Raw genomic sequence first — 8,558 nt, 5'->3', positions numbered from 1 at the left:
TATGTAAAGGACCTTGCATCAATGTAATATTTTGTACTTGTTGCCAAATAAACCCATAGTTGGGCAGGATGTGTAATGATCCACGCTTCAACAAACTCCAAAATTCTTTGAGGCCAAGCTTCAACTATATCTCCCACCTCTTTGAACCCCAAACATAACAATTGATCAAATTGAGAGCACAATCTCTCCTTTCAAGGCTAACATAATAATCGAGAAGACACAAGTAACTCTTTTTGCAAAGAATTACAATGTTCTCTGCTAAATGATGGTTTCCATATAAATAACGAAAGCACTTCATGCCTAGAGACAACCAAGTGTTGAGCACATGAAGAGCAAGGAATCCTAAGTGGAATACTACGTTCAGTAATTGTAACCATGAAGCCGTAATCGTTGTCTTCCCATTTGTTATACACTAATTCTCAATGAAATATTGAACAAATATCCATGGTTGTCATTTTGAAAACATGTCGTGGAATAATGAAAATCTCCGAGCCATCATATGCATAGATAAGTCCAATATTGCAACTCCACCCAAGCACTTAGGGGTGTTAGATGGTTCCATGCACCCATATTATCCCTTTCTACAATACAAATAATGAAGAGGTTGCAAAACAAAATGCAAAGCTTTCTTTATTCATAACAATAGTCTCTCTCTCTCTCTCTCTCTCTCTCTCTCTCTCTCTCTCTCTCTTTAAGTACCTTACCCTAGTGGTAAGTTGTTATACTACAAGCACTATGTCTTGGGTTCGAAACCCAATTATCTCACCTCTTTATTACATACTTTATACATATCTCTTTTAATTCACTAGATGCCATTGTGGAATGTAGGGGTTGAACCCATGACCTCTTGGTCTCCATTGGTCTTTTTTTCCCCGTAAATGTATGTTTATATTAAAACAATCATGACAATACAAAAAACCTTGTTATCAAAACTACTTCAAAAGTAGCGATGTGGCAAGGGCAACCTTCTAAGGTGTTGCAATACAAAACGACACAAATGTAACTCATTTGGGGACAAAGTTCCCATACAACATATATAAGCATTAATGTTCTCTCTCTCTCTCTCTCTCTCTAATTATGGCATTAGAATACGTGAAATATATAAGCATTAATGTATATAATGAAGGGCTAGTAGAGGATGAATATCACTTGCTTTTTACATGTTAATCATATAGTGCAATTCGTGAGGGTATGGCGACATATTAAGGGGGGGGGGGGGGGGGGTGACTTGAGTGTCACTCTAGGGAGAATGCTTAGAAGGTTGAGGCCATATGTGCATGCCCTATTCACACATCAAGACTTTGTGCTTCTAATGTATCCCTTCTTAGAAATTCCTATGTATGTATGTGTACAATGGTGCCATGGATCAATATATGGCCTCTCTATGGATACTAAACAATGTCTATCTATTTATCTATCTTAGATCATTATACATTCGTCAACTCAATAACATGGTCATGATCTATTCTAAGAGAGAAATTTGAGTTAAAAAAGGTGCGAAATTGAACCCTCACGTTGCATCTACGGGCTAAGTATTGAGAGAATGTGTGTTGTCGATGCGTCTAGATCAAATACCAAGATTGCCTCTAGGATATGAAAGAAAACTAAGGTGAATCGGCAAGGAAATCAAGAAAGCCGAGGGGCAATTCATGGGAAATCAGGAAAACTTGAGGGGCAATTCGTGTGAAATCAGGAAAACTTGAGGGGCAATTCATGGGAAAGCAGGAAATTTTGAGGGGCAATCAGGAAATTTTGAGGGGCAATTGGTGGGAAATCAGGAAAATCTGAGGGGCAACTAGTGGGAAATCAGGAAAATCTGAGGGGCAATTAGTGGGAAATAAGGAAAACTCAGGGGCAATTGGGGGGGGGGGGGGGGGGGGGAGTAATTCGGAGGGGCATTTTCTCCGTTTAGAAGTGATTTGGATCTGCCCAGTGCCCACAGAGAAGACCTTTTCCTCAGGTGATTTTCTTCTTCTTCTTCTTCTTCTTCTTCTTCTCCATTGGTATCGATTCCTCCATTGCTGAAACAGAGCATCTCTCTCCCTCTATTTATATACATATATAAAGAAGTAAAATTCGTTGGGTTATGGAATTCTTTAAGAAATCCGACAAGATCAGGCTCAAAAGCTACTTTAGAAAATACCTCTATGCTGAAGAAGATGAGTGTATGGTTTCTCAAAACAAGAATGGATCAATCAGGAATGCAGAGTGGAATGTCGAATTCGATGAGAAAGATGATTCCGTGATCAAGTTAAAGAGTTGTTATGGGTGTTATCTCGATGCATCAAATGAGCCATTCCTGTTAGGCATGACAGGACACAAGGTATTGCAAATGAAATTAATAGGTTCTGAGTCAGATCCATCTAAGATACTTTGGAAACCTGAAAAGCAAGGGTTTGGGGTTAAGCTAATCACCCAAGCAGGAAATTATCTTAGGGCTAATGGTGGGATACCCCCATGGAGAGACTCTGTCACACATGATGCCCTACATCGAATGACCCAAGATGGTCTTACATGGTATGTCGATCCCATTAACCATGTCGTTCCCGTGAAGAAAAATCCAATCGACAATGTCGATGTTTCTTCTTCAGATAATAGTACGATGCCGAAGATTGATATTGTGGCAGATCTTCATTCAGATGGAAATGGATCAAATCACCATAAACTTGATTCGCTTCCGAGTTGTTCTTCTTTTACAAACATGTTATTTCCTATCGATGTTTCAGTACCTACTACGTCTCCAAATCCAGAGGTATGTAAGTTCATGTTGACTACGTGCCATATGGATGTATGGATGTAATATGTGTATGCATGTGTGTAGTATGTAATGTATGTATGTATGTAAGTAAGTAAGTAAGTAAGTAAGTAAGTAAGTATGAATGCATGTATGTATGTATGAATGTATGTATGCATGTATGCATGTATCAATCAGATAAAAAACCATATATATGTGTGTGTGTGTGTGTGTGTGTGTGTGTGTATGGAACTGTATGTGTATGTGTGCATGTATATAGTATATGTGGACACACACAAACTCATTCACTCACACAGATATATCTATAGATAGATTAGATGCTTCAGCTTAATGGAAAAATGCATTGAATTAAGATTAGATGCTTCAGCTTAATGGGAAAATGCATTGAATTAAGATTAGATGCTTCAGCTTAATGGGAAAATGCATTGAATTGACTATTTTATTAATCAACAAATATGATACCAGGTTTCTCATACTCATCGACCGAAACTTGAAGGAAGGATTATACGTTATGCAATTCTAGATGATGACGATGATGAAAAAAACCCCAGAGTGTTTGATTCCGAGTTCACATTCGAAGGATATGACCTTGGAACCTTGAAAGAGACACTGAAGAAATTAACTGGGATAGAAGAGGATGTTTACATATGTGCTACAAACCATGCCAATAATAAATTGTTTCCTCTTAAGTTGCAACTTCCTCCTAACAATCAACCCATGAGCATTGTGGTGGTGAAATCATCAACGAAATGTAAGTACTCATCAAAACCATGAAAGTGATTGTATTGAGTTCTCTACAAATCAAACTGCCATGTTTGAGATGTATATCTGTCTGTATATAATTACAGGAAATTTTACTCCGATACCATGGTTTTAGGTTCACAAGATTCACTCTCATTATTAGTAAACAAAAAAACATGACTCATAAGAATGTTCAAACCATCTCTCTCTCTCTCTCTCATAAAGTATTGTTTATTAATCAATGAACATGGCATTTAGGGACTTTTGTTGATGAGTGTTTTTTTTATCATTACTCCAAAGAATTAAAGCTATTTGTGTTTGTATTCTATTGTAGTGGCAAAGATACTTGAGGGGGGGCAGCAACGGGGAACATCATATACAAGAACTTTCTCCTTGGATGATGAGTAAGCGTCGAAGTTGGTGGCAATTGAACAGGCTACCTGTTGTACATGCTTAATAAATGCTCGTCTGTAATTAATGCAGAGTTTTTTTGAGTTCATGATCAAATGTATAGATTGAATTCATCATCTATGAAAATGAATCTTTGTAGTGTATCAGAACAAATGCATCAGTTGATTCATCACTCAAGTCATGCATCGAAAGATGTTAATCATTCACAAATGCCATTCACCAATTATAATCCCAAGCATAATCCATATGTTCATGCCATGACTTATCAAAAGACAAAGAGAAAAGGGTTGACAATCTTTATTCAAATGCTTAATGTACATTACAACATCCTTTCGTTGATGTATGATGGCATTCTCGGATGCATTTTGTTGATAATGAGTACAAAACATGCATTCATCTTTTGTTCCTGCAGAGGTGAAATTGTAAATGTGTTACAATTGATGATCACATGTACTTCCTATTCTAGGCACTTGCTAAGTTTTGCAATTATTTATAGCTTAGGCTTATGCCCATCCTCTTGATCCCCCAAAATCTTGTGAATATGCTGAATCCTGATGCACATGCGAAATTCCATAAGGTCCTCATTTGAGCTGTGTGAAAGATGGATGGTCGTGACTCTTGGATATCGTGAACCTCTACATCAATAGCTATGTCATCCACCACAAGAATTACTGTTGTTAATTGTTATGGCATTCGTCACAAGTTTGATCATATTGTAAACAGCCGACTTGACTTTCTAGAGTATCATGAAATTCTAGATTTTCTGATGTATTCTTGGAATCAGTTTAAATGGGGATAGGTGTGGTTTTCCTCAACGTAAAAGGCAAGCTTTTGGAAACTATATCCAAAAAAATGCATGCACTGATTCTTGGTTTATGCATATATGTTTTCTATACGCTTCCATCATTCTGGATGTTGGCTTGGTGGTTTGCACCATTGTGACAAAGTCATAAAATTGAGAGAACCTAGATTTGATCCTAGCCATGGGCAAGGTGGTTTCCATCTTGTAGATCACAATCAATCTCCCAAATGTTTAAAAATGTAACTATTTATATTTCTTCCCAAAGAGGTTTCGCGACCATAGTTTTGCCCAAATGTTTAAAAATGTAACTATTTATATTTCTTCCCAAAGAGGTTTCACGGCCATAGTTTTGCAAAATAAAAGGGGCCTTTTTTCCTCAAAACTTCATTAGTATATCCCTTGGCCTCCCTTTTTATACCTAAATGGGGATTTTCAAAGTCAAGACTAACAAGGCTCAAATGTTACTTGTGGATTTTAATGTTAGAAGAGGTCTAAAATGTTTCTCACGGTTTTGGGAGTGTTTAGAATACCCCAGAAAAAAGATTTAGAATTTTATCGGCTATTCTATTAGGATAGAAGATGTTCTCGAATCATGAATTCTTTAAATCAATTATAATGTGAAATCAACTGGAAGTTCTTGAAAAGAGCTTTCTAGAAGGTTCTCATCTCCTTTGCCCATTGATTTTAATCCCTGATGTTTTGGCACATTCTCATGTCCTATCACCATTATTTATTTTGGTTAAGGTTCTAATTCCATCATGGCTAGAATAGCCTAATGAGAGGCATGTCAAGCAAGCCTCTGAAAGTCATCTGATTCTTTTAATTTGGCTGGTCTTGCCTTGTCATGTTGTCTTCTAAGCCAGAATTGTACCAAGATATTAATCTTTGTAGCCGGCTTATTGGAATATAGTTCTTATAATTTATATTCATGTTTATCATTGAGTTATTTGGCTGGTCTTGCCTTGTTGTCTTCTAAACCAGCCTTGTACCAATATATTAATCCTTGTAGTCTGCTTATTGGAATATAGTTCTTGTAATTTGTATTCATGTTTATCACTGAGTTATTTGTGTACATCAAACCATTCCATGCACAAAAAGTGCTTGACATACATGAAAATATCTATATTATAAATTAACCTTGGATCTTTGATATAGTAAAGAAACATAATACAAGACAATACATGCCAACGTTACATTAGTTCAGAAACAAATGTTGAAGAATGTTGTTAAGGCATTATATATGTATACACCAAATATGGATATTATACAAATTCAATTGAATCTTTAAAAGCTCTATCAATTGAAATTCCATGGAGCATAACAGTTGGGAAGGATTAATCAATCCCTTCAAAGCAACTGGAATTCTATCAACATCAACTTTAGAAATTTTTATTTACCATATAATACATCAGCTGAGCAAACCTAAATTTGAAAATAAATGATGATTTGGCCAAATGTTGGTCACTACAACTTGAGAAGATCATCACCTGTCATAGTGAGCGAGGGCACCTTCACTTTTAGTGGATCAGCCATCTCAGATGCAATGAAAACAATGAAAAGTTCTTCATCAGTTCTATGAAGTTCATATAAATGTTTTCCTGAGGCAAAATTACCAAGCAACTGATATGACCGTTGAGACCCATCCATTGCTATGCATAGATCCTCTGAACCTATACATAACAAAAAAACAAATAGGAAAAAGAACGTTATGTGCCAAACCATGACATGACAAGAATACCCTTTATATATTCAGTTTCTTTATAATCACAAAAACAAATATGTATAATTGTGATGATGTGAAAGTAAAAAGCGTATTCTTTATAAACCTTTGAAGGTCATGGGTTCAAGTTTAATGTTTTACTTTCATTGTTAAAGCATTCATGTGTTTTATTTTGAGATCATTATTGGGCAAGATGTTTTGATAGAGAAACACTTACAAGCTGCATGTTCTAATTGTGTGTTGTAAATATACTCTAAAACTTCAGACATTTCCTGTTCAAATCGTTGGAAAGGGCCCATCCTAAACCTCTGCTTCCGAAGTTTCGCTAATCCTTCTCCTAACTCTGTCATTGCTCCTCGATGATTCTGATTTTACACACATAATCAACGTGATCATGCTTATACTTATAGAGTTACAAATCACCGAAAACTAAATATTAGCTTTACGAACAGCCACAGACAAAGAATATGTCCTATTCTTCATGAAACTGATTCCACCTTTCCCTATCAAATATGTCAAGCCTCTATCATAAATAAATCTTGTAAGACCACTATCCTTTTATGTAACAAAATTTTGGTGGTTATCAAAAACGACCAAAAGGATGGCAAATTTTAAGGATATAGATCAAAGGAGTCTGAATCCCCTATGCAAAATGTCTTTACAATAGAGATAGTAAACCAAACTATTAAACGAACAGGACGATAGAATAGCATTACCCAAACATACTAATATGAACCCAAAAATCTACACAATGCATATTCTCAAAAGAAATTTTTTACTCTATTTCCACCTGCAAATACCTCCGAGACAATTTAATACAGCATACAAAAGACTGTAAACCTTCATTTCATGTGCTTGGCATTGGTCCAATTATATTTGAACCCCACTTTGAAACAAAACTTACTACCATTCCATTACCCTTTTACCCAGATTAATGTACAAATGAAGATAGAGGCACATATAAACATATTTTATCCAAATATCTACCCCAAGAGGTGGGACAAATGCAGATGGAACACTGCAAGATGCCATGCAATATATCCCAAAAACCTAATTACGTAGTAGAAAAACCTACATACAAAACATATACCACCACTATTTCATGCTTTTACCTTTACCATATCCACATACAAAACGAACTTACTGACATGTGTATGCAAAATCTGTATATACATAGCATACAAACACACATATATATAATATAATAACACATCCATACATACATATGTATACATAACATTAAAATACATTATAAATACATACATAATACACACATACATACATACACACACACATACACACACACACATACATACATACATACATACATACACACACACACACACATACATACATACAACATTCCTACATCTTTTTACATGTGTGCATACCTGGTTCAAGAGGTGGTAGAGGCCGACCGAGCATTGCAAGATAGCATGTAGGACGGTACGTTGTGGCTCGGGGGAGGTGTGCCACATGTTTTCTAACACATCGTGGCATTTGTAATATTGCCCACCATTGAATAGCCAAACACCATGGTCAAATCCACCTCTTTCTCGATTCCTTCTGATTTCCCCATCATCACCTGTATCGCCATCACCATAACCGTCATCATCATCATCACCATCTTCATCATCGTCCCAACGATAGGAAGCTGCGAGATTGGGAAGTAGCCGGTTCCTGTGATCCCCCCTACTTGAGCATAGGCTTGGGATGAACCAGGATCTTGGACCTAGATAGGAAGCTGGATGCAAGGGTAAGGATGGGGGATATGGCGACAGCCTTGAAGGATTGGGGAAGGAGAGGCAAATGGATGGGGAGAGCTCCATCCTGTTGTGTTTGTTCACACTTTCATATACACACATACACACATACACACATACATACATGCGTACATACACACATACATTGTACAGACATACATACATACATACTCTGTCTCTATTTATGGGTCTTTTGTCTTTGTGGGTGGTTTGATTCACTGGGCACGCGTCCAAAGGCCTCTCGATTCAATTTGGCCACCGGATCTCTCGAGTGTCTCACGTTGTCGCGTTACTACGCGCGTGCGTGGAGAAACGAGGCGGGACCACCGGGGTCTTGAACCAAAGAGCAGGTGATAGAAGGGGAAA

The 8,558-nt window shown here is 36.9% G+C and overlaps 2 protein-coding genes across 2 annotated transcripts; one reads left to right on the top strand and one right to left on the bottom strand.

Annotated features, from left to right (window-relative positions):
- Positions 1–1,914: 1,914 nt before the first annotated feature.
- On the top strand, positions 1,915–4,047 carry LOC147850092 (uncharacterized). The gene is made up of 3 exons (XM_087337232.1): positions 1,915–2,752; positions 3,221–3,506; positions 3,831–4,047. The coding sequence occupies exons 1-3, from the start codon at positions 2,087–2,089 to the stop codon at positions 3,902–3,904; spliced, it is 1,026 nt and encodes a 341-aa protein (XP_087193358.1). The 5' UTR covers positions 1,915–2,086; the 3' UTR covers positions 3,905–4,047.
- Positions 4,048–5,861: 1,814 nt separating this feature from the next.
- LOC147850091 (DUF309 domain protein) lies at positions 5,862–8,301 on the bottom strand. Its single transcript, XM_087336882.1, has 3 exons — positions 7,821–8,301; positions 6,647–6,794; positions 5,862–6,379 (listed from the first exon to the last, which is right to left on the bottom strand). The coding sequence occupies exons 1-3, from the start codon at positions 8,292–8,294 to the stop codon at positions 6,174–6,176; spliced, it is 828 nt and encodes a 275-aa protein (XP_087193008.1). The 5' UTR covers positions 8,295–8,301; the 3' UTR covers positions 5,862–6,173.
- Between the last annotated feature and the right edge of the window lie 257 nt (positions 8,302–8,558).

The sequence above is a fragment of the Azolla caroliniana genome, unplaced genomic scaffold, assembly GCF_043228905.1.
Source record: "Azolla caroliniana isolate FFs.n. ecotype wild unplaced genomic scaffold, voAzoCaro1.0.p SCAF_22, whole genome shotgun sequence".
NCBI lineage: Eukaryota > Viridiplantae > Streptophyta > Polypodiopsida > Salviniales > Salviniaceae > Azolla > Azolla caroliniana.
The sequence above is the reverse complement of the archived record's forward strand: the minus strand, read 5'-3'. Positions and strand labels throughout refer to the sequence as shown.

Coding starts and splice junctions, on each gene's coding strand:
- LOC147850092 (XM_087337232.1), top strand. CDS start 2,087: ATGGAATTCTTTAAGAAATCCGACAAGATCAGGCTCAAAAGCTACTTT. Junction 2,753..3,220: donor CTACGTCTCCAAATCCAGAG/GTATGTAAGTTC, acceptor ATATGATACCAG/GTTTCTCATACTCATCGACC. Junction 3,507..3,830: donor GGTGAAATCATCAACGAAAT/GTAAGTACTCAT, acceptor ATTCTATTGTAG/TGGCAAAGATACTTGAGGGG.
- LOC147850091 (XM_087336882.1), bottom strand. CDS start 8,294: ATGTGTGTATATGAAAGTGTGAACAAACACAACAGGATGGAGCTCTCC. Junction 6,795..7,820: donor TCTACCACCTCTTGAACCAG/GTATGCACACAT, acceptor GTGTAAAATCAG/AATCATCGAGGAGCAATGAC. Junction 6,380..6,646: donor ACAATTAGAACATGCAGCTT/GTAAGTGTTTCT, acceptor TGTTATGTATAG/GTTCAGAGGATCTATGCATA.